The following is a 24,698-nucleotide window of genomic DNA, read 5'->3' on the forward strand; positions in this document are numbered from 1 at the left end:
TTACATACAAAGCATTGTTTAAAAGCTTACGGGAACAGCCCCTGCCCAGCACACTTAAGCTCCCTGCTTACTGCAGACTAAGTTCTTCCCAGATACTTGTTTCCTCACTGCTGGTCTCAGGTCTTTCTCGGTCTAGTTTCACAATACTGTATTCCTGCCTTTCAGAATACAAAAAGATATGATAAAAGGAGAACAGAACCCAGTTTCTTTATAAAAAAGAAAAAAGGCCAAACGATTAGATCACAGGCTAACCACTTATTTTCATGTGTAGTTCACTTGTAATACCAGCGAATAAAAGAAGTAGCTAAAGAAAATGAAAAAGAATCACTAACGATTGTTAAAACCCTTTACTTTCGAAAGGAATTATTTTGGTTGAGGTGAGAGAGAAGTGATACTCTCTCAAGAGAGTAACTTTTTCTTTCATGCATTTTACACAGGCACGGTATGTGCCTACAAACAGCAGTAGGAGTTTACACAAGAACTTGGCTGGTTTTTTTCCTTTCACACATGTGCAACACAAACATGATTATGATTCATCACTTACAGTAGCATCTGGGCCGTTTTCATCTCACCCATGGCCCTGTGCAACTTAGCCAGTTCAGAACATGGCGCTCCTCTGAAGCCCCTGCTCAGACCTCAGGACTCAGAGCCTGTGACTCCAGCAGCCAATGCCAGTCTGGTGACTGAAGCAGTGAAGTGGAGAACAGGTTGCTTTTATCTGCTGGTCCTATTTCTTTCTGCATTCAAACGCTCCTATTTTCAAGATAGAATTTAACACCGTAACAACTACCTTTTACTCCCTTGGGTGATCAACATACTTGAAAATGTAATAATACATTTGCCCAAGTAAATCTGCTAATTTTCCTTACAGGTGAAGAAACACACAGATATGCTTCCAGTCAAATAACCTCGGCAGTGAACAACAAAAAAACAGGCTTGAGAACATGGGCTAGATTAAAGGAAACAATTTCTCAGACTGGTTAACTAAGGCGAATGCTTTTCTGCTTGAGAATATAAGCAGTGTGTCAGCCAGCAAATCACCATCATCTTGCGTGGCTTTGTGCCATGTAAGTTACCGCAGGTGTTTTTCACGTTCTAAATCGAGGCCAGGTTGAATGCGTCAAGTTTACGGGTACACAGTCTCTGCTGCAGCATGCTGGGCAGTGTTTATTGGTGCTCTTGATAAAAATGGTTTCCTTGTTCACTGTATTTTGGGAAACAGCCAGGCCTTGCTGCTGAGGATTCATAACATACAGGAATGTGTCAAGAGCCCTGAGAAGCCTAAGTATAAAGAGACTTGTCAGCAAGGCTTAACCTAGGTTTCCCACACTCACTAGAGCATGGGACATTGTTCTTCACAGCTCCTGAATTACTGTTCTTTAAACAAGCCCCTGCAGAACTCAGCTAGTTTGGGCAACTGATGATGATGTATAACTGAAATTTTATTAAAATGTTCTTGGTTTTTTTAAAAAAACACCCTTGTGCAGAAGTGTAGCAACTGTAAATTATTTTCCAACTGGTGTTTTCATAAACATTTAGTATAAACGGCCATTAAGAAGGTACAGTTGTTTATGTTAAAATCAATCCAAGCACACCCAATTCCACAAGGCATGAACATCTGACTGAGCACTCCCTCTGTGCCAGGTATACTCCTTTTCTAATTTAATCTTAAAAATGACCCAGCAAAAGTCCGTAAACTGAAAGGTTAGGTATCACTAAGTGACAGAGCTGGGGACGGAACTCAAGTCAGTGACTCGAGATGTGAGTAAGTTACAAGTTTCAGAGGAATGCGTAAAATATCTTTATGAAGACAACCATGAGAAAAAAGTTATTATGGAATGTAATTGAGAACTTACATAAAAGATTTTAAAAATTCTGCAGTTCCATCTAAAATAGATGAATTAGATTTCCTAATGAATGATGGAGACACAAAATGTTTCAGACTCAGATAAGAAAACCCAGCAGCTAAAGAAAAATTCCTTTACTTACAAATCCCACCCTCAACTAACCCAAGAGCATTTTAAAAATAATTCAAAAGTAGTTGTCAAAAGATCCCCATCAATTCATCACTGGTGGAATACCCCAACACTTACAGGAGTCACAAGAATTCCAAACTATACATTTATAAAAATAATATAACATCTGTCAATACGAACAGGAGGGCCCAGCTTCTCGCTCCGCAGCGTCTCCGTCTGGGTCCTGCTCTCCAGCCTCCTTCTCCTGCTGCTGCTTCTTCCACAGTTTGGCCATGGCCAGGAGCTTGAGATTGGGTTGGTTGGCTGCATCTTCCGGGAAGATGTAATCATAGTATTCTTCCCAGCCTGCATCCGACTACAGGGACAAAGAAAAACAAGATAAGCTAACCTGTGGCTGAAATGCATTTTTCAGTTACAGCAGAGAATTTGTCACTGTGGAGCCCAGGGTTTGTATTCAACTTACAGTTATTGTGCAAAACAACATCAAGGCCTACTTTGAAAGTTCTACTTTCAAGGGCAGGCCCGGGAGACTGGGAGTGAGTGAGTACTGCTGGATGGGTGTTGTTGCAGCTGCTGCTCACTGAAAGCAACTGCGTGGTGGGAAAAGTGCTCCACAGTCAACCAGAAGATAGGCAGTGTCCTCCACCCCACTTTGCAGTCCTGTGTGTGAGACTTTGAACTTCTAAAGATTTACTTTCACCTCGTGGTGAAGCCACAGACCTGGGATCCTGGCTCCCTGCCTGTCCCTCCCACGTCCAGCTGGCCACTGGCTGCACTCCCCATGGGTGCGCTGTCCCAGATGCCAGCAACACCTCTCTGATACAACAGCCTCCCGGGAGACCCTCTCCAACCAAGCCCCCGCAATCCGCCCACAGGAGACACCAACTGCATCAGAGTTCTGGGGGGTTTCTTACAGCCCATGGAGCCTCCCCTGCATTAGTTCCCACCTAGAGGCGGGGCCACAGTGCCCTCCACCTCCTGTCTAATGCTCCAGAAACAACACACTTCAGACAGTTCCCAGAACCAGCAGTGCCAGGAAGACCCTCTGCCAGCCCTCCTTGGGGCTCCACCCTGGGTGGACCGCACACCCTCTCGTGTTCCTATAGCAGCCAGACTGTGACCGGCTCCTTCCCCAGCTGCTGCCCCCTTCCTCAGGCTGTACACGTGCCACGCATTGCACACACATTTCAAAGTCTGGGGCGCTTCTGCTCAGCTGGCATGGAGGACCAGCACCAGGGGCTCAGTCCTTACCCCGTCATCAGCCTGGACCTTTCTCCTCTTCTTGACCTTCTCGGGCATGAGCTTGTCCACTCTCTCCTTATCCGACGCTGTTCCAAATTCATCTTCAAAGCTTCGCCACGACTCCAGCAGCATGAGCCTCTCTTCCTTTTCCTCACAGTTTCGCATGGTTTTGTTAGCCTCTTCATAAATTTGTCTGCACTTGGCCAAACTTCCTTCTTTCCCTGAAGACAACTCAAACTGTGCAAAACTGATCCATACCTTAGAAAGAAATCATTACCAAACCAAATTAACCATGTCACCCAGGAAACAATACTGTAATAATAAAGCTAATTTCTTGTTGACAACATCTGAACATACCTACTGTATTCATCTCGAGTATTCTAAAGAATATAACCTACTGACTAGCTGCTTCTATATAGTAATGGTGAAGAAGTTTGCTTTTATATCCAATTAGGTGTCTGAAATAATCTTAATATCCTGAAAAAAGTTTTAATTTTTATTCAACCTACAATATCCAAGTTACTCTCATGCAATATAAATACTGGCCTGGTATAAGCTTAACATTCCAAAGTCTTGAGACTCACAAGCTCTTTGTAAAAGGAAGCCACTTAAAATATATTTAAAATATCTCTTCCAGACTGCTGATTCGAGCAAAATCAAAGGTAGCCCACAAATCACAGAATACCTTGACGTGCTGTGTCCGCTGAAGCAATCTTCGGTAAAGATTGCGTGTTCTTTCAGTTTCTTCCTGCTCAATTTCAAAATCAATATATGATTTCCAAAGCACCTGAGAAAGACAAATTCATAGGTCAGTCTTGACATTTAAAAAGCAACATGCTCTTGTTTGAAGCACAGCCTAACTAGCATCTCAACCTAGAACATCCAGGAACCTAGAACTTTCTAAGGAACACACAGTATGTGGATACAACAACTAATGCTAGTATTTACGAGCTGGCCAAGATTTGGCTAACAGTCTACATTATGAGAAAAAAGACCTTGGATTTACTTCCAGATTCTCTTTTGAAATTTCCCAAATGCTGGACTTAAGAACAGAGAAACTTAACAAACCACCCAGCACTATCATAAGCCTGCCACATACAAGGAACTTGTGCGAAGAAAACGGGCCTCGGTCACTCAGCATACACTGTTTTTGCCATCACTATAAGTTCCCTGATGCATCTGAATTCAACTCAACAAGCATCCAGGGACCAGCTGCCCACTCGCTCAGTACAGCCTGTCAGGGCACAAGGGCAAGAAAGATGTAGCCTGGACACCTGAGACCACAGTCTGTTGAGTAGCTGAGGCCAACTCATGGGACCAGTAACCCAGAAAGCCCTGCCCAGTGCAGTCAGTGGGGCCTGGTAAACCACTGAGTGCAGTCACCCCAGAGCAAGATTCACAGAACACCTGAGCGAGCCTAGAGGTTCCTGAGAGAGAGGTTCACGTTGTCCAGGCTGCAGTTTGGCGCCACCTGGAGGCTCGAGCGTACCCCGCAGCTGGCCAGGCCAGGGCACTGGTGCCTCCAGGAACATCCTGATTTGGTGAGGGCCTAATCCAGGCAAATCTGTGACAGAAGAACCCTTCCCTTGTACTTCACGTGGCCTTGACTGCACTGCCCTGGCCACCTCCCTTTAGCCTTCTGTTACAGAAAGGCAGGAAGAGCCCACCTATAAAATTCCAATTCATCCTGGTGTCACTGGGGCAGGGCTGAGCTACCCGCTAGAGAGGGCCTCTTCCCCCCTCCTTTCTGTCTCTTAGATGGTTATCTAAGGTAATGCTGGGCAAGTGTCAGAAATAAAACCACAATCAATGCAAGCGCCTCACCTCTGGCATGTCCAAGCGTGGCTGACTAATGGCTAACTCGTAGATCGCCCGGGCTCGCTCAATATCGCCAAGGATTGTCTCTAATTCTGCAAATTTAATCCAAGAGGTACAGTTTTCTGGCCCAAATTCCAGGAACTTTTCATAAAGCTTCCGGCATCTGTCAAATTCTCGAAGCTGCAGCTCCAGTTCTATGTAACCTTTAAATAATTTGTTCTTTGGACATTTGCCTATGGACGTTCCCTGGAAAAGAAGACACCGAGGTGATGCCTGAGCAGGTCTGGTCTGACTTGTGCAGACATCCTTGACCTGGCCAAGAAGCCGTTACTCCACTGAGCAGGGGCCTTGGGGCATCGATCCGGTGAACCACCCACTCCCTCTGCAGTACCACACTGGTCTACTGGCTCCTGACAGAGGCCCAAAGAAACCTTCTAGCTCACTCAGCCGTCACCTGGGCCTGTTCAGTAAGAGTCGGGGTTCCTGAAGTGTTTGGACAACTATTTTGAATCTCATCTAGATTCTCAGGATCTCTTATGGAATCCGGATGTCAGAGGAGAACACTTCCCATGATAAAGGGGTTATTAATGAACGAACCCTGCTGCCCACAGCCAGGATCTTATCAGAAGGACAGCTGCATCTAATCCTATTGAGAAACTTTAGAATACTTGTCAAGACGGAGGTACATTTAATACACCAAAAATCTTGCAGAGGATCAGACTACTAACAATTTAAGATCAAATCTCTCTAGCCGCAGGAAAGATCTGGCTAACAGGTAGCTGTAACTGTCCATTGTTGACATAGAATAATTTAAGCATTATTGCCCAATCTTTCCTCTAAGGCCCAGCTTTCAAAAACATGTCTCAGGTTATAAAGGCACAGTATTTCTCCTGCCTTCTTAGTTGGGGACTGGACAACCTATAAACACTAAGATGTAAATTTCCTTCTCAAAGAACTTAATGATGTATCATGAGCCTTTATTTACTCACCAAAGCTCTTCTGGCAAATGGTAAATTTTTCTGTCTTATTTCAAACTGTGCATATAGTAACCACATTTTGGCAAATGTGAACTAGAAAACAAAAGCACAAAAAATCACTTAAATTTAAATTAACACAAGGCCACAAGTGAATTCCCCTAAAGCTTCACACCTAGGACAGACATATTTTCTCATTTATAAGCTAAGCTAACAATATCTGACAGAAATCACCAAGAGTAATCTGGACACTTCACTGTGACGCAGGGCTCTCTGGCCCCCACTAAGAGGCAGCTTTGTGGGTATGTGGTGAGTAGGGAGAACACGCCCCTCTGTTCCAGAAAGTAATTTGGTCAACATTGCTCGCTATCTCTGGTGTCAGGAAATAAAGCCTACTGCCCACAGTGGGAAGAGACCACGTGTCAACTGCTCCCAGAACACCCGTGTCCCTGTGCCTATGGACATCCACGCAGGTGCCAGCAGCCTGCTGGCTGTCCCTGTGCAAGCTGAGTGCACTCTGCTCAGTCTGTTCCCATTACGATCCTCTCGGAATTTCTCCATTCTCTCTATCAGTCACTGGTCACTTAAAGACTGTCCATTCAACCAGACTGGAAGCTGTTTTCAGAGGCAAAGAGTATACCTTGTTCTTAATGTTTTCCTAGGGTGCCTAGCACAGGGCAAGAGCTCATCAACAAATACGATTCCATGGGATTATTTCACAAGTAACAGACGCAGGATTTTCATGTGTTTAGAACAGAATGCTCATAGAAAACATACCTTTTTATGAGGAATGAGTTCCAAAGAGGCTTGGTAAACCTGTCTTGTCCTCTCGGGATCCTACATTAGAATAAGGAATTTGCACAAAATATTCATGTCCAATATTACCACTAATTTTACCATTAGTAACAAAAATGAATACCCCTAACACTGAATATGTTTCCACAAGCTGTTATTTCCATTTATGATCAAAAGTGAACTAACTTTGGGCATCAAGCTTTGGTCAAAGACCTACCCACAGCACTGAGCCACCAAGTAAGAGCTTCTCAGTGGAGAGGCTTTCTTGTGTGACAGCCGAAACAAAGATGTTCTGCAGTCTTCGACCAACAGGATTCGTCTTTTCCTATTAACTTACAACCAATTACTGAAACTTCTACTTGATTTAAGAGCAAGAATGTGCAATCCAGCTGTGACCCCTAGTTATGAGAAAAACCCTGGCAACTATAAATAATGAAACTAAGGGCTGGTTAATTGTTCCCTTTGAAGCACCTCAAAGTGTAAAAAAAAAAAAAAAACCACATCAAAACTAAAAACCACCTCGCCTGTGTCCACAACAAGTATAGAGAGTTTAAAACGTGGCAGAAAGAATGTAAACGGCTGCAAGCAGGCCTGTAAGAATGTGCAGCGAAATTCCTGTGTGGTCAAGGCTCCGTGGTACCAGTTCCCACCCGTGCCAGCCGGCTGCCCGGGGAGCAGCTCCCCGCAGCCAGGACCCACTCTGCACCTTGGCCTCTAGCTCCTCATAGAGGGCGTAGTTGATCCACAAGTAGATGTAGCGCTTCCAGTGCCTCTTCTCCTGCACGGGTGGCACGTTGGCAATGGCGCGCTCGTATACTTCCCGCACCGTCTCGGCCTCCGCGTCGCTCTCCACCAAGCGCAGGTAATCGAACCACGCGTCGTAGTTGTGCGGGTTAGCCTGGAAACACCAGGCTGGATTAAACAGAAACCAAACCCAGAGCTGCACCTGCTGGACTAGGCAAGCTAACGGAAGGCACCAGACTGACTTTCTATACTCCAGCAGCTTTTTTCCTAGACTTTACACTATTTCATTGAAAAATACCATTGTTGAGATTTTATAAATAGAAAGGGAAAAGGAGAGAGAAGACTGTTACCTAGGGGTTCCCCAGCAAAGCTCCTTTCACCTACAACAGCCTTTTTTTTGGGGGGGGAGCATCCCAGTTTTTAAGTTGGATTTCCAAGGTGGCACTAATGGTAAAGAACCTCCCTGCCAATGCAGGACATGAAGTGGTAAAGAACCTCCCTGCCAATTCGGGACATGGGTTCAAACCCTGGGTTGGGAAGATCCCCTGGAGGAGGGCATGGAAATCCACCCCAGTACTCTTGCCTGGAGAATCACATGGACAGAGAAGCCTGGCAGGCTACAGTCCATAGGGTCACAGAGTTGGACACAACTGAAGTGAATTACCACACAATTTTTAAGTTTTTTGAAAGAAGGTAATGGAAAAATGACTTTCGTTTTAAATGAAGCAGCAATTGGTAATTTGTCAAATTACACACAGCTCTGTGCTGGGCGATGCCCTGCACACCTCTCCTCCACAGAAGTGAAGGGAGCTGGGGCCCCACCTTCCCGGCCCCTGGAAGCCACTGTACTTGGCAACGTAAGGACCCCTGTCCGAGAGTCTGGCTCACGTGGGTGGGTGACACAGAGATGAAGGACAGCAGGAACTGGCTTGTGAAAGTGCTTTCCATTGGTGGGTTGATCATTCCCAGCCGGGCTGAAATGTGACTGTCCCATCTTCTTCAGGACTCTCTGCAACTGGCCTGATTCCTGCCCACTTTCCAAGCCACCTCCTCCAGCTTCCTACTGATTCTGCAAAGCCTCCAGTATCTACAGCCATGAAAACAAACGTCTGTTCTCCTAAGTATCTGTTTCTGTATGTGACTCTGTCTATGTCTGGATTGATTTAAAATTATAATGGGATTGTACCACTCTCACAACTGCAGAACCTGCCTTCTCATTTAATAATAATATATCTTGAACATATTTCGCCCTCATCTACTACCACTTGGTCCTTTGTTTGGAGATATCTTAATTAATTTGACCAGGCAGAAATATTTTAAAATACATAGAGCAATAAAGGCAAACACTACTACCTTTGAATTCAAATCAAAACAGTATGTTAGAGAGAGAGATGAGGATGGAACTGTAACTACAATAGTCTTGCTCAGGCAGTTAAACTAAAGGGTAATGTATACAAATGGTTCTTTTAGCTCAATCTTCCATCTTCTTTAAACAACAAGCTCAAACGGGTTCCAAATTTCCTTTGCTCAAGTTCTTTGTGTCCAGTTAGCAGCCAACACTGTGACTTCTGACACTCGCGTGGCAGAGCAAGTCCAAGCACCGTCTGCTTGCCTTTTCCACCTGCCCTGTTTGCCCCCCTTCCGGGGTGACTGCCGGTTCACTGCAGACACAGGGTGGGGAGAGGCCTGGCTGGCAGGCCTGCCAGGGCCGCCCTGCGACACTCACCTTCACCTCCTCCTCGTACTGGAACCTCCGTTTGCTCACGATGATGTCTTCGATGCCCCGCCTGTCACCAAACTTCTTCTCAAAGATGGTATAATTTTTAAAGAGTTCCTGGGCCTCCTGTTTCGAAATTCTATCCAGGGCATACTTGTAGATCACTCGCACCCTCTCAAACTGAAAGCAGACAGGATGGTTACTCTTTCAGAACACAGCCCTCTCGTTCTAGCCATAACACATAAAACATGACCTGTACGTTAGACTGTGAGGCCTGAAAGTGTCCAAAGTACGGTTTTCCCTCTCCCTTTTGTTGAGGAACTTTTGTCAGGATGGACAGACACTCTGAGCCCCACATTTAAGTCTACCTAACCTGCCAGCTGGACATCGTCCTTGCATCTTGGACTCACCTGAGTCCCGCCCAGCTGGGTCGTTGTTAGACTCCTCATTCCGGTCTTGATCACGTACCTGCTCAGCCAGGGCCCTCCCCCGACCCCCCACCCCAACTCCTCTCTCCCCTGCACTCCCACACTCCCTGCTTCCACAGTCCGCCTCTTCTACCTCAACTCGGCCCTCCACTTCTCCCCAGGTCCCTGCCGACCCACCTCCATCTCTCTGTGGACCATGTGAAAAGTCCCCATCCCACTTCTGCCACCCTCCCCTCATACACTGCCCTTGAAGCAGCTACAGGCCCACCACGTGGCACACAGACAACATCTGACCACTTCCTGCTTAAGACCCTCCATATCTCCCACCAGCCTGAGGACAGAACCTCTACTCACCCCTGGGACCTGTGCAAGACCCCACACTCAGACCCCAGCACATGGCCCTCCCCATACCGGATTATCTGAACTACGTGAAGGGATTATTTTCCACATATACTAAGGGAGAACACAACTGACTTATTTGTGGGGCCATCATTGTTTTTCATTTCAAATTCTGTTCTCAGTACTGAAGGCTCTAGGCCTTTTGTTTCCCAGGCTCATTACTTGTAAAGCCCTTTAATCAGAGTATCAAATGACTCTTAAGTTTGTAGATAATATTCTCATTCTAGATTTAAAGATCTGTTTCCAAGTAGAGCACACAAAATTAAGACCGTTGTAATACAATCTATAATCACTCCCAACCTGCAGGTGAGTGGCGTGCACTGTTTTCCTTGAGAAATCATGTTTTTGTATTTTGAAATTATTTTCTCCAAGGATAAGTAAGAAACTGTAAATGAACTCAATGTGCACAAAAAGTCATCCTTTCTAAGCTCTTTTGCAACATAATCGAGTCCCTTTAAGTTTACCTACTTCTTTCTGATTTTCCTCAAATTTGGCAAAGGCAACATAAAGGTGTTCGTCCATGTGTTCGTCCCCGAAGAACTCGACAGCCCTCTCATACACTTTCCGTGCGTGGGCAAAGTAACCATGCTTTTCTTCAAAGCGGGCATACTTAATCCAGTTCTTCACATCAGGGTGCACGAGAACAAGTGAGTGGAATGAAGGAAAAACCAGGCAGCACAATGTGGCTTAGAGAACAAAAACCCAAGCCCAAACCCAGAACCTCAACAACACCCACTATGGCTATGGGGGTGACTCCCTGGGGAGCAGGGTCTTGTTTCTCTGGCCTCCTCCAGTGCTTCTTCATGTTCCAGGAGTAGTACAAAGAGGAAAGCTGAACCCCGTGACTAGCCATGTGATCTGGGCAAGTTCTTACCTTATCTAAGCCTCAGTTTATCATCTTTAAATGATAAGAAAATAGTAACAACCAACCTCATTTAATGATTGTCAACTATAAATAAGAAAAAATGTGTAGAAAACTCTTTGCAATTTCAGGCCAAAAGAATGTGCTCAACAAATGGCACCTGTTGTGCTATCTGCTTAGGAACAATATCTGAATTATTGATTAAGGAAAAAACTCCTGAGAGGACTCTGGATGGCAGAGGAGGACGTGACGCTCATGTCTCCCCCCAAGTACACCAAGAGTACAGCTACACACGGAACAGTTCTCACGGAGCACCTGCTGAACACCAGCAGAGGACCTCGGACACCTGAGAGAACAAGAAGATGCCCACGTATCCAGGCGGGATGAAAGAAAGAAAAACGATAGACAACAGTAAGCGGGATAGGACCTGCACCCCTGGGGACTGAAGGAGAGGAGAGAGTCCCGCACCTGGGGAAGCCCCCTTACAGCTGGAGAGATCAGCTGATTAACAAAATCAAAGATGACATAAACAGATGGAAACACATACCATGTTCATCAGCTAGAAGAATCAATAGTGTCAAAAATTACAATACTGCCCAAGGCAACCTACAGATTTAATGCAATCCCTATCAATGGCATTTCCCACAGAATTGAAAAGAAAAAAATTTTTAATCTGTATGGAAACACAGAAGACCCCAAGTAGCCAGGGCAATCTTGAGAATCAAAAACAGAGCTGGAGGAATTAGGCTCCCTGACTTCAGACTATACTACAAAGCTACCGTCATCAAAACAGTATGGTACTGGCACAAAAACAGAAATATAGATCAATGGAACAGGACAGAAAGCCCAGGTATAAACCCACACACTGACCTATGACAAAGGAAGCAAGAATATGCAATGGAGAAGACAGTCTCTTCAATAAGTGGTGCTGGGAAAACTGGACAGCTGCATGTAAAAGAATGAAATTAGAATACTACCTAACACCATACACAAAAATAAACTCAAAGTAGATTATTAAAGACCTAAATGTAAGGCCAGATACTCTTAGAAGAAAACAGAACTCTCTGACATAAATCACAGCAGTATTTTTCTGAATCCCCCTCCTAGAGTAACAAAAATAAAAACAAAAAACAAACAGGACTTAATTAAACATAACAGCTTTTGCACATCAAAGGAAACCATTAAGAAAATGCAAAGACAACCCATAGAATGGGAGAAAATATCTGCAAATAAAGCAACCAACAAAGGATTTATTTCCAAAATACACCAACAGTTCAGGCAGCTCTATATAAAAAAAAAACAACCAATAAAAAAATGGACAGAAGATCTAAATAGACATTTCTCCAAAGACAGACAGATGGGGAAAAATCATAGGAGAAGATGCTCAGCATAACTAATTATTAGAGAAATGCACATCCAAACTATAAATACCACCTTACACTGGCCAGAATGGCCATCATCAAAAAATCTGTGAATAATAAATGCTGGAGGAGACAGGGAGAAAAGAGAACCCTCCTACCCTGTTGATGCGAATAGAATTTAGTAAAATCATTATGGAGAACAGAATGGAAGTTCTTAAAAAAACTAGAAACAGAATTACCATACGATCCAGCAATCCAACTCCTATGCATACATCTGTAGAAAACCCTAATTCAAAAGACATATGTACCCCAGTGTTCACTATTTTAATTTGAAGCACTATTTACAATAGCCAAGACATGGAAGCAACCTATATGTCCATCAACAGAAGAATGGATAAAGATGATGTGGTGCATACATACAACGGAATATTACTCAGCCATAAGAAGGAATGAAATAATGTCATTTGCATCAACATGAATAAACCTAGAGTATCAAAAAAACAAACAACCCAACCAAAAAATGGACAAAAGATCTAAGTACACTTTTCTCCAAAGAAGAGATGTAGTCATACTAATTGAAGTCAGTCAGAGAAAGACAAATACCGTTTATCACTTATTGGTGAAATTTAACAACAACAAAAAATGACACAAATGAACTGTTTGGCAGAGAGAAACAGACTCACAGATCCCAAAATCAAATTTACAGTTGCGGAAGGGGAAACATGGGGGGAGGTGATGGACTGGGAAACTGGAATTAACATATATGCACTACTGGGCTTCCCTGGAGGCCCAAGCGGTAAAGCAGCCACCTGCATTGCAGGGCACCTGGGTCTAATCCCTGGATCAGGAAGATCCCTGGAGGAGGGAATGGCAATCCACTCCAGGGTTCCTGCCTGGAGAATTTCATGGACAGAGGAGCATGGTGGATTACAGTACATGGACCACAAAGAGTCGGCACGCACACACACGTGCACACACACACACACACACACTACTGTATATAAGATAGATAACAGGCACCTACTGTATAGCACAGGAAACACTTCTGTGGTAAATTATATTGGAAAAGATTCTAAAAAGAATGGATATATGTATATACATAGGTATATATATATATAACTGACTTAGTTTGCTGTATAACATAACATTGTAAATCAACTGTACTCCAATAAAGATTTAAGGGAAAAAAAGAGGAAGCTGCTGGTGGTCCAGTGGTTAGGACTCAGTGCTTTCACTACCATGGCCCAGATGCAATCCCTGGTTGGGAGAACAAATATCCTACAAGGTGTGTGGCAAGGCCAGAAAATCAAAAAAAAAAAAAGAAGAAGAAAGAAAGAAAGAACACGTCACGAAAAGAAAACTACTAATCAGACCCAATAGAGACATTTTTGATTACAATTTTACTTCTTCATAGGATGTATTTTTCATCTACTTTCCTTGAAGAAATCGTTAAATTTCAAAGTAGTAACACATTCCAATAGGGCAATGATTAAAGAGTACGCAGCCCATGGGGTCGCAAAGAGTCGGACACGACTGGCGACTGAACTGAACATGTTCCAATAGGGCAATGATTGAAGAGCACCGGCTCTGAAGCTGACTGGCTCAAATCCCAGCCTCACCAGCACCTGAAAGGTGCTATCCTGCCTCAGATTCCCCATCTGCAGAAGGAAGCAGCTTCTGAATCGAGGGCTGTCACAGGAATTAAACAACAGTATCTGTAAAGTGCTTATCATAACGCATGGCACAGAGCAGGTGCCATACATGGTTTTGTTAAACTAGTGATATCAAAATAAGTAGTCACAGCTAAGATGCTAAAATTACATAATAAAGTTGAGTCTTGTTATCTCGTGGTATTTAAGCTCTATGAAGTCACTCTGCCTGGAGAACACCAAATCGCTGCTCCCAGAGGAAATATGTATGCATGATACACACACACATATATACTATATCTATACATACGAATACACACATGTCTCACATAGAATGTGATTTTCAATCCTGAAAATAACTGTCATTGGCAAATTCTTTTATTTTAGAAAAGAAAAAACAAGTCTCAGAAGTGTTAAGTGACATGCCTAAAGCTGCCCACTAACCGGTGCCAGAGAAGGAATTCTGTCCTGCTCAGCTGGCCCAGGGCTGGGGCGTCTCCCTCCCCTGCACTGCCCCTCCCGCTCCCTGCCCCGGTCAGCCCTGCAGGAGAGCAGAGACAGGAAGGCAGATGGTTGTCTTGTTTGTCCTTCACTGGGACCAAGTGCCTTGAGGGATGCAAATTTTTCATCACTCTGGGCATGTCTGCAAATGACTGCCAAAGTGCCACCAACACTGATTGTGGATCTATGAATAAACGCTATCAAATAGGAGACAAATCAGCACAACAACAGTGAAACAAGAATCAAGCACTGCTGAGGGTGCTTTCCCGTCACCATCTCCTTCCTCCTCACAATCAGCCCACAACAGGGACTTTTACCTCCCTTCTAAAGACGAGGGAGCTTCCCCAGTGGCTCAGTGCTAAGGAATCTGCCTGCCAATGCAGCAGACACCGGTTCGATCCCTGGTCCAGGAAGATCCCACACGCCATGGAGCAACTAAGGCCACGTGCCACGACTACTGAGCCTGTGCTCTGGAGCGCGGGAGCCACAGCTACTGAGGCCTGCGTGCCTAGAGCCAGTGCTCTGCAATGAGAAGCCTGCACATGTCACCTAGAGTAGCCCCCGCCCGCTACAATGAGAGAAAAGGCTGCATAGCCAGAAATAAATAAGTAAATAATTGAGAAAATAAAGACGACGACACCTAGGCTCCAAGGAGTGATCTGACGCATCAAGATCACATGGCTAGCAAACAGTAAACCTCTGGACGAACTCCAGTACCAGTGCCCATGACCAACATACACCCCAGAGCAAACAGGGCCTTACAGTATTAACTTCCATAAGGAACCACAGTGTTAATGCCAAAGGATAAACAAACCCAAGTCTCCCTGGAAAAGAGACAACTATCCCGACCACAAACTTTTGTTCTGAACAACTATGTCCCTAGAAAATATAAACGCAACTCATGAAGCAGAAGGTGACTTCTGGGCCAAAATCAGTGACTACATGTCCCAGCCAGACCACAGCTCCCCAGTGGTGCAGCAGGCAGACCCGTCCGAAGGATATAGCGCTCATAGATGGTGCGGGCCCGGTCCACCTCCTTGTATCTCAGCTCGAAGTTGATGTACGAATGCCAGGCCTGCTCCTCGGGCCGCCACTCCATCCAGCGCTCGAAAACCTGCCGGGCACCAGCGACGTTCCCGAGCATCTCCTCCATGTACGTGTACTTGTACCTTCAACAGAATCATCTGAACTTATTGGTCACAGTCAAAATGACTTCAGAAAAAAACGGTCTTTGGCAATCTCTGGCTCTAACTTTGTTAACATGTGAAGAGTCAGGGCTTTATCTTCCCAAAAGGTGAAGTCAAACATGTTTCACCTATTAAAATATAAATCTGAAAAGGATCAGACACTGGAAAAAAAGGATTTTTTGCTTAGGTCAACAAAAAGATTCTTCTGTATAAAGGACTGCAACCAAAATTTCAGTTTTGATTATAAAGCAATTATACATTGGGATTATGACTTAAAAGGCTAAAGGACATTAAACAGTAATGAGTGTATGTTTAAAGAAAAAGTAGGATGCAAGATTTAATACATATGATTACAACTATAAATAAAATAATTACACAGGGACTTCCCTCATGGTCCAGTGGTTAAGAACATACCACCTTCCAATGCAGGGGACACGGGTTTGACCCCTGGTTGGGCAACTAAGCCCATGTGCCACAACTACTGAGCCTGTGCGCTCTGCAGCCTGTGAATCACAACTGGAGAATAGCCCACGCATCATAATCAAGACCCCACATACTGCAACTAAGAGTCGATGCGGCCAAATAAATAAATAAATGTAAACACAAGTACACACAAAAATGTGCAAATACAGTCTATAAAAAGCCATTTCATTAGCTCAGGAACTTACCAGAACTGGTTGACTCGAGGCAGAGTTGTTATGGCTCGGTCCCAGATATTCCGGGCGTGGTTGACCTGGCGATTCTTCATTTCCATTTCGGCATATTTCAGCCATAGTGTAATATTTCGGTAGTCCACGTCCAAGGCACGTTCATATATGGATCGAGCCCTTGAGAAGCCAGATTTGGAGGATATCAGTTACAGCACACGCCACACACCTGGCAACCCCCTCCAAGGCTCGGCTATTTTTTCAGGTGTTTATTGTGAGCGACGTTCTGGGCATAAAAAGGTGAAAAGATATGTCCTCAGGAACCTTGTAAGTTTTAGAGAAAGGCTGACATGCATGTAACTGCAATGCAATGTGATGTTACACTGAAGGTCTGCACAAGGAAGCAGAGGGGAAAGAAAGAAAAATGTCAAGTGGAAAAGTTAGTTAAGCAGTAGGTGAGAACTTGGGCAAAGTCCCCAGTACCAAGATAAGTGGGGAGGGGGGGGGTCCCTGCTGGCATCAGGGTGAGGAGACGTGGTGAGTTCTGGGCCTGGCCAGTAGGGAGAACAGGAAGGTGGGACAACAGGAAGGGTCAGGTCATGATTTCATTTTGTTGGCCACTGGTTTTGAGTGGAACATTAATTCTTTAAAAAAAAAAAAAAAAAAAAAAACGAATTTCCTAATATGGAGAAAATGGATGGAACTGCACTTCTCTGGCTGTAGAGTGTGTGCTGGTGACGAGACCCACCTGGGGAGCCTGCTTCACTGTTCCCCGCCCAGGACCAGCCCACCATAGCGCTCCTGAGGCCCCTCAAAAGAACCCTAGGGTCCCAAGGAACAAACTCTATAAATTTTTATTTTATTATTATCAGAGGCACATAGTTTTACACTTGCTTTAACTTCTGTGTTTTTGTATCTGGTAACTTAAGAATTTCTATTTAGAGTTACATGCTCAGTGACTTTACCTCTGAATCTCCTTTAGACTCTCTTCCCATTGTGCATATTTTATCCAGTTACTAATCACAGTCCTGTTTTTTCTTATGTTATCTTCGAAAGTCTGGCAAAAGGCAAAAAGGGTCAAATTAAACGGAAAACAACTAAAGATGACATTGTCTTTTGTCTATTAACCCTTGTACTAAGAAATTTATTCATTTTGCTCTTATTTAAGAGAAATTACATCCTGGAATCCTTGAGAGATAAGAAACCCATTGAAGAAGGTTAAAGTCACAAGTGTTTCTTTACAATCTTACAGGCAAACAAAGAGGATTTTTTAAAAAAACTAATCCCACATCCTGGGGTGGGGGAGGCTGGATCAGATGCCCAGGTCCTCTCTTGGCTCTAGCCCAGGTGTTACCTCTCAGCACAGAAGGCCGCTACGGACAGAAGAAAATGGTGCAACCTCACTGCTTCTGCCCCTCCTCAGCTGTCAGTTGTTCTGCCTGGCAAATTCCCACCCGTCTTTGATTCAGCACTAAAAATTCTGTCCGTGGTGGATTTAATGTAAGACAGACAACTCGTGGTTATTTTATGAAGTTTAGCGATAATGGAACCACTTGGTGAGCAGAAGTCACATTACGCAGGTGGCCAGAAACACTAAATTCTTCTTAGTTTATAGTCTCTCTTATCAGTGAGGAACTTTTCAAACTCTGGTCTATAAATTCTTAATGATATTGACAGACTGAAACAGACCAACCTTCCTCTTCCGTAGTTTGTAATCATTTAACTCCTCTTCATCTGTGATCTTCTGTTGAGGGGGAGGTGGAAGAAGCTCAAGCTCTCTCTCCTTAGCTTCTCTTAGCAGTTGCTCCGCAGTGATCTGTACTTCAGCTGGGGCTTTGTTTTTCACCTTTTAACACAGGAGACATTTCCATTTTTAGCAGATGCTTTTCATACAACGTGTAAGAAACAAACGAACTTTTTTTAGAATGTGAACTTTATGAACGCTATTACAAGATGCCCCCTTTGCATGACATGCTCCCATTTCTCTATGAAACTAAAAAAAAAAGACCACAAACTTTTTAATTTCGTGCAAGGTATTTATCACAAAGCCATAGATAAAAGTCTCAAGAGGAAAGGTCGCAAAACCAACATTTCTCTTTTAGAATAGTATAATAAATTTTGAGGATGCCTAGGTAAAACTCTAACCAGAGGTCTCTTATCAAGATGTGCACCATGCCTTAACTGGCATTTCAACCTCTATTTGCAGAATCCTTCAATTTCTGCCTTGGCCCCAGGTGGATAACCGTTTTTGATTTTTCATGGCATTTCAAGTCAAAGACGTATTCAGTAAGTTCCTATCATATAATTAAAATTCATGTCACCTGTTTTGACCTTTTTTTTTTACTGCAGCTATGACAAAACTTAAAATTACATTAAATTTTTATGGGAACTGTGGAGCCCAACAGAAGTTTATGGAACTGAACTATAAGAAATACTAAGTATTTAATGCCATGTGTGCAATGACGATGTTGAGGGCGCCTATCTAATGAACATTAAGTGCCGGAAACTGTGCTGAGTGCTTTCTATGCACTCTCTCCCGGAATCATCCAAACGGGACCTAAAGGACAGGCTCTAGAGAGTCATCTGAGATGGAGAAAGACGGGAGGGAAGAGTATGTGCAAACGTTTAGGACAAATGCTGTCACATATTAAGCATTCGCTAAGTATTAACCCACAGGAGAAGGCAATGGCAAACCACTTCAGTATTCTTGCCTTGAGAACCCCATGAACAGTATGAAAAGGCAAAATGATAGGATACTGAACGAGGAACTCCCCAGGTCAGTCAGTGCCCAATATGCTACTGGAGATCAGTGGAGAAATAACTCCAGAAAGAATGAAGGGATGAAGCCAGAGCAAAAACAATATCCATCTGTGGATGTGACTGGTGATAGAAGCAAGGTCCGATGCTGTAAAGAGCAATATTGCATAGAAACCTGGAATGTCAGGTCCATGAATCAAGGCAAATTGAAAGTGGTCAAACAAGAGACGGCAAGAGTGAACGTCGACATTCTAGGAATCAGCAAACTAAAATGGACTGGAATGGGTGAATTTAACTCAGATGACCATTATATCTACTACTGCAGGCAGGAATCCCTCAGAAGAAATGGAGTAGCCATCATGGTCAACAAAACAGTCCGAAATGCAGTATTTTTAATGGTCTCTGTTCGTCTCCAAGGCAAACCATTCGACATCTTGGTAATCCAAGTCTATGCCCAACCAGTAACGCTGAAGAAGCTGAAGTTGAACGGTTCTATGAAGACCTACAAGACCTTTTAGAACTAACACCCAAAAAAGATGTCCTTTTCATTATAGCGAACTGGAATGCAAAAGTAGGAAGTCAAGAAACACCTGGAGTAACAGGCAAATTTGGCCTTGGAATACAGAATGGAACAGGGCAAAGGCTAATAGAGTTTTGGCAAGAGAATGCACTGGTCATAGCAAACACCCTCTTCCAACAACACAAGACAAGACTCTACACATGGACATCACCAGATGGTCAACACCGAAATCAGATTGATTATATTCTTTGCAGCCAAAGATGGAGAAGCTCTATACAGTCAACAAAAACAAGACCGGGAGCTGACTGTGGCTCAGATCATGAACTCCTTATTGCCAAATTTGGACTCAAATTGAAGAAAGTAGGGAAAACCGCTAGACCATTCAGGTATGACCTAAATCAAATCCCTTATGATTATACAGTGGAAGTGAGAAATAGATTTAAAGGACTAGATCTGATACATAGAGTGCCTGATGAACTATGGGATGAAGTTCGTGACACTGTACAGGAGACAGGGATCAAGACCATCCCCATGGAAAAGAAATGCAAAAAAGCAAAATGGCTGTCTGGGGAGGCCTTACAAATAGCTGTGAAAAGAAAGAGAGGTGAAAAGCAAAGGAGAACAGGAAAGATATAAGCATCTGAATGCAGAGTTCCAGAGAATAGCAAGAAGAGATAAGAAAGCCTTCCTCAGCGATCAATGCAAAGAAACAGAGGAAAAGAACAGAATGGGAAAGACTAGAGATCTCTTCAAGAAAATTAGAGATACCAAGGGAACATTTCATGCAAAGATGGGCTTGATAAAGGACAGAAATGGTATGGACCTAACAGAAGCAGAAGATATTAAGAAGAGGTGGCAACAATACACAGAAGAACTGTACAAAAAAGATCTTCACAACCCAGATAATCATGATGATGTGATCACTCATCTAGAGCCAGAAATTCTGGAATGTGAAGTCAAAGTGGGCCTTAGAAAGCATCGCTACGCACAAAGCTAGTGGAGGTGATGGAATTCCAGTTGAGCTGTTTCAAATCCTGAAAAATGATGCTGTGAAAGTGCCGCACTCAATATGCCAGCAAATTTGGAAAACTCAGCAGTGGCCACAGGACTGGAAAAGGTCATTTTTCATTCCAGTCCCAAAGAAAGACAATGCTAAAGACTGCTCAAACTACCGCACAATTGCACTCATCTCACACGCAGCAAAGTAATGCTAAAAATTCTCCAAGCCAGGCTTCAGCAATACATGAACTGTGAACTTTCTGATATTCAAGCTGGTTTTAGAAAAGGCAGAGGAACCAGAGATCAAATTGCCAACATCCGCTGGATCATGGGAAAAGCAAGAGAGTTCCAGAAAAACATCTATTTCTGCTTTATTGACTTTGCCAAAGCCTTTGACTGTGTGGATCACAATAAACTGTGGAAAATCCTGAAAGAGATGGGAATACCAGACCACCTGACCTGCCTCTTGAGAAATCTGTATGCAGGTCAGGAAGCAGCAGTTAGAACTGGACATGGAACAACAGACTGGTTCCAAATAGGAAAAGGAGTACGTCAAGGCTGTATATTGTTATCCTGCTTATTTAACTTATATGCAGAGTACATCATGAGAAATGCTGGGCTGGAAGAAACACAAGCTGGAATCAAGATTGCTGGGAGAAATATCAATAACCTCAGATATGCAGATGACACCAACCTTATGGCAGAAAGTGAAGAGGAGCTAAAAAGCCTCTTGATGAAAGTGAAAGTGGAAAGGAAAAAGTTGGCCTAAAGCTCAACATTCAGAAAACGAAGTTCATGGCATCCGGTCCCATCACTTCATGGGAAATAGATGGGGAAACAGTGGAAACAGTGTCAGACTTTATTTTGGGGGGCTCCAAAATCACTGCAGATGGTGATTGCAGCCATGAAATTAAAAGACGCTTACTCCTTGGAAGAAAAGTTATGACCAACCTAGATAGCATATTCAAAAGCAGAGACATTCTTTGCAGACTAAGGTCCGTCTAGTCAAGGCTATGGTTTTTCCTGTGGTCATGTATGGATGTGAGAGTTGTACTGTGAAGAAGGCTGAGCGCCGAAGAATTGATGCTTTTGAACTGTGGTGTTGGAGAAGATTCCTGAGAGTCCCTTGGACTGCAAGAAGATCCAACCAGTCCATTCTGAAGGAGATCAGTCCTGGGATTTCTTTGGAAGGAATGATGCTAAAGCTGAAACTCCAGTACTTTGGCCACCTCATGAGAACAGCTGACTCATTGGAAAAGACTCTGATGCTGGGAGGGATTGGGGGCAGGAGGAGAAGGGGACGACAGAGGATGAGATGTCTGGATGGCAACACTGACTCGATGGACGTTAGTCTGAGTGAACTCCGGGAGTTGGTGATGGACAGGGTGGCCTGGCGTGCTGCAATTCATGGGGTCGCAAAGAGTCGGAGACGACTGAGTGAGTGAACTGAACTGAACTGAACTGAAGTATTAACCGCCGACGGAAAAAGTGAGATCAACCAAAATACAGCCCTTGTCATCTCTTTTCACTCCTTCCACTCTCACCCGGGGTTGACTCCTATTACAGCCTTCAGCACAGCTTAATCATCACTTCTTGCGCTGGAGACCCCTCACACGAGCCCAGGAAGCCACGGCCTATTCCTCTGGGGCTCAGGAGCCTTTGCAAGGCTGCAGTTCTACCCTTACGCAGGGTAGCTCTTAGCCCGCTCTACCCGGAGCCCCAGCGACTAGCGAGTGTCTGTTTCAGCGTGTCTGTGCTGAAGAACCTCTCTCCTCCCCCAGATAAACACCTTCTAACACGACGACCACGCGGACGCGGAGGTGACCCCCATCCCCGGCTGGCCCTCCCCGCCCGCGGCCCTCGCTCAGGTAGAGAGAACCAGCTCCCGGGACCACACGCCTCTCGCCCCAGGCACCACCAAGGCCGGGCCAACCCCATCCCCGGCCTCCTCCCACAAGGCCCCGAGCCGCTCACCTTGGCCACTTTGGGGATCCTTTGCTTCCCGGCCGCGGTGGAAGCCGCCATGGCTGCAGCGGCGACCGCGGGCGAGCCCGGGACCACAGAACCTTCCCCGAGGGCTCGCCCACACCGCGCAACTTTCCGACAACAAGCGGGATCCCGGAACCGGAAGCGGAACTGGCTGGGGCGACTTTTGACCTCTTTCCCGCGCCGTGACGGAGTCAACGTCGTTTCTGTGGTAACCGGGCTGCGCGTCCTCTTCGGAGCCTGGGACTCTGGAGTTGCAGGTGAGGTGAGGAGTGCTGGCTGCATCCGGGCCGTCAGGGGCACATCCTCAGATCGCCTCTGGGATTGGGATGACCGTGCGAGGACGGGTGGATCCGTGAAGCCGCGGTATCCCGCAAGGGGACAGGAACCCGGCTACCGTGAGGACGCTCGAGGGCGGGGGTGGGGTAGAAAACTACCATCCTGGCATACCTAGCGGCAAGCTGCTGACCTCCTCGGCCGCCCTGAGCTGGGGTGCATTCTGGGCTTTGTAGGCCAGAATGGTCAACTGCCCCTTGGTTTCCGGACAGTTGTGACCAAATAATTCTATGGCTTATAAATGAAAGTAACTGAAGGAATTTTAAAGCCAGATAACAGAAAAAAGTGAAAATAAATCATCAGAGTACTAGCAAATAACCCAGCCTTATAATATCAGATAAGCAATATAATATATCAATCTTAAATAATATCAGATAAACAGATATTTAAAATTTTCTGTCATTGTGTCTTAATGTCAATTTTCGTAGCGCCAGTTCGCTTAACTTTTGTTGTTATTGGGTCGCGAATTCAGGTCCCACTCTTTGCGACCTCATGGACTGTAGCACATCAGGCTTCTCTATCCTCCACTATCTCCTGTAATTTGCTGAAATTTATGTCCGTTGAGTCAGTGATTGCATCTAACCATCTCACCCTCTACCACCTCCTTTTCCTTTTGCCTTCAGTCTTTCCCAGCATCAGGTCTTTTCCACTGACTTGGCTCTCTGCATATAGTGGCCAAAGTATTGGAGCTTCAGCTTCATTCCTTCCAATGAACATTCAGGGTTGATTTCCTTTAGGACTGACTGGTTTGATCTCCATGCAGTTCAAGTGACTCTCAAGAGGCTTGTCCAGCACCACAACTAGAAAGTATAAACTCTATGGTGATCAGCCTTCCTTATGATCCAGCTCTCAAATCTGTGCATGACTATGGAGAAAACCATAGCTCTGACCATACAGACATTTGTTGGCAAAGTGATATCTCTGCTTTTTAATATATTGTCTAGGTTTGTCATAGCTTTCCTTTCAAGGAGCAAGAATCTTTTAATTTCATGGCTGCAGTTATCATCCTGCAGTGATTTTGGAGCCCGAGGGGAAAAAAAATCTGTCACTGCTTCCACGTTTTCCCCTTCTATTTGCCACGAAGTGATGGGACTGGATGCCATGTTTTTTTAATGTTGAGACTGAAGCCAGCTTTTTCACTCTCCTCTTTCATCCTCATCAAGAGGCTCTTTAGTTCATCTTCACTTTCTGCCATTAGAGTGGTATCATTTGCATATATGAGGGTACTGATATTTCTCCTGGCAATCTTAATTTCAGCTTCTGATTCATTCAGCCCAGAATTTCACATGATATTCTCTGCATAGAAGTTAAATAAGCAGAGTGACAATATACAGCCTTGGCATACTCCTTTCCCAATTTTGAACCAGTCAGTTGTTTCATGTCCAGTATGCTTCTTGACCCACATACAGGTTTCTCAGGAGACAGGTACGGTGGGCTGATACTCCCATCTCTTTAAGAATTTTCCACATTCTGTTGTGATCCACGCAATCAAAATCTTTAGTCCTTAACTATATGACATAAATAATATCTATTTCACCAGGATTAAAGAGAAAATCTGTGTAAAGTGCTCCATAAATACCTAACCTGTCTTCAGAAGCAGAAAAATTATGTGTACACAAATGGTTAGATATTTTAAAAATAAACTTGATTTTTTAGAGCAGCTTTAGATTCACAGGAAAATTGAATGAAAGGTACAAAAAATTTCTATTTCTGTTGCCCCCTCCGCCTCCAGCCACCCCATGATTAATATCCACCACCAGAGTACTGCATTTGTTACAGTCCATGAACCTACATTGTCAC

At 44.4% G+C, this 24,698-nt stretch overlaps 2 protein-coding genes across 2 annotated transcripts in view; one reads left to right on the plus strand and one right to left on the minus strand.

Moving 5' to 3' along the window:
- On the minus strand, positions 333 to 22,711 carry CRNKL1 (crooked neck pre-mRNA splicing factor 1). Its single transcript, XM_018057255.1, has 14 exons — positions 22,551 to 22,711; positions 17,994 to 18,146; positions 17,266 to 17,357; positions 16,322 to 16,480; positions 15,469 to 15,635; positions 10,562 to 10,740; positions 9,276 to 9,446; positions 7,512 to 7,703; positions 6,788 to 6,847; positions 6,026 to 6,106; positions 5,043 to 5,282; positions 3,904 to 4,005; positions 3,228 to 3,476; positions 333 to 2,331 (listed from the first exon to the last, which is right to left on the minus strand). Exons 1-14 carry the CDS (start codon positions 22,599 to 22,601, stop codon positions 2,146 to 2,148), a joined length of 2,082 nt encoding a protein of 693 aa, XP_017912744.1. The 5' UTR covers positions 22,602 to 22,711; the 3' UTR covers positions 333 to 2,145.
- CFAP61 (cilia and flagella associated protein 61) overlaps positions 22,751 to 24,698 on the plus strand; it is a 243,028-nt gene continuing 241,080 nt past the window's right edge. Inside the window, exon 1 of the mRNA XM_018057258.1 lies at positions 22,751 to 22,822. The gene's annotated coding sequence lies outside the window, so the exon portion shown is untranslated. The remainder of the gene's footprint in view (positions 22,823 to 24,698) is intronic.

Source organism: Capra hircus, chromosome 13 (genome assembly GCF_001704415.2).
Source record: "Capra hircus breed San Clemente chromosome 13, ASM170441v1, whole genome shotgun sequence".
NCBI classification, from domain to species: Eukaryota; Metazoa; Chordata; class Mammalia; order Artiodactyla; family Bovidae; genus Capra; species Capra hircus.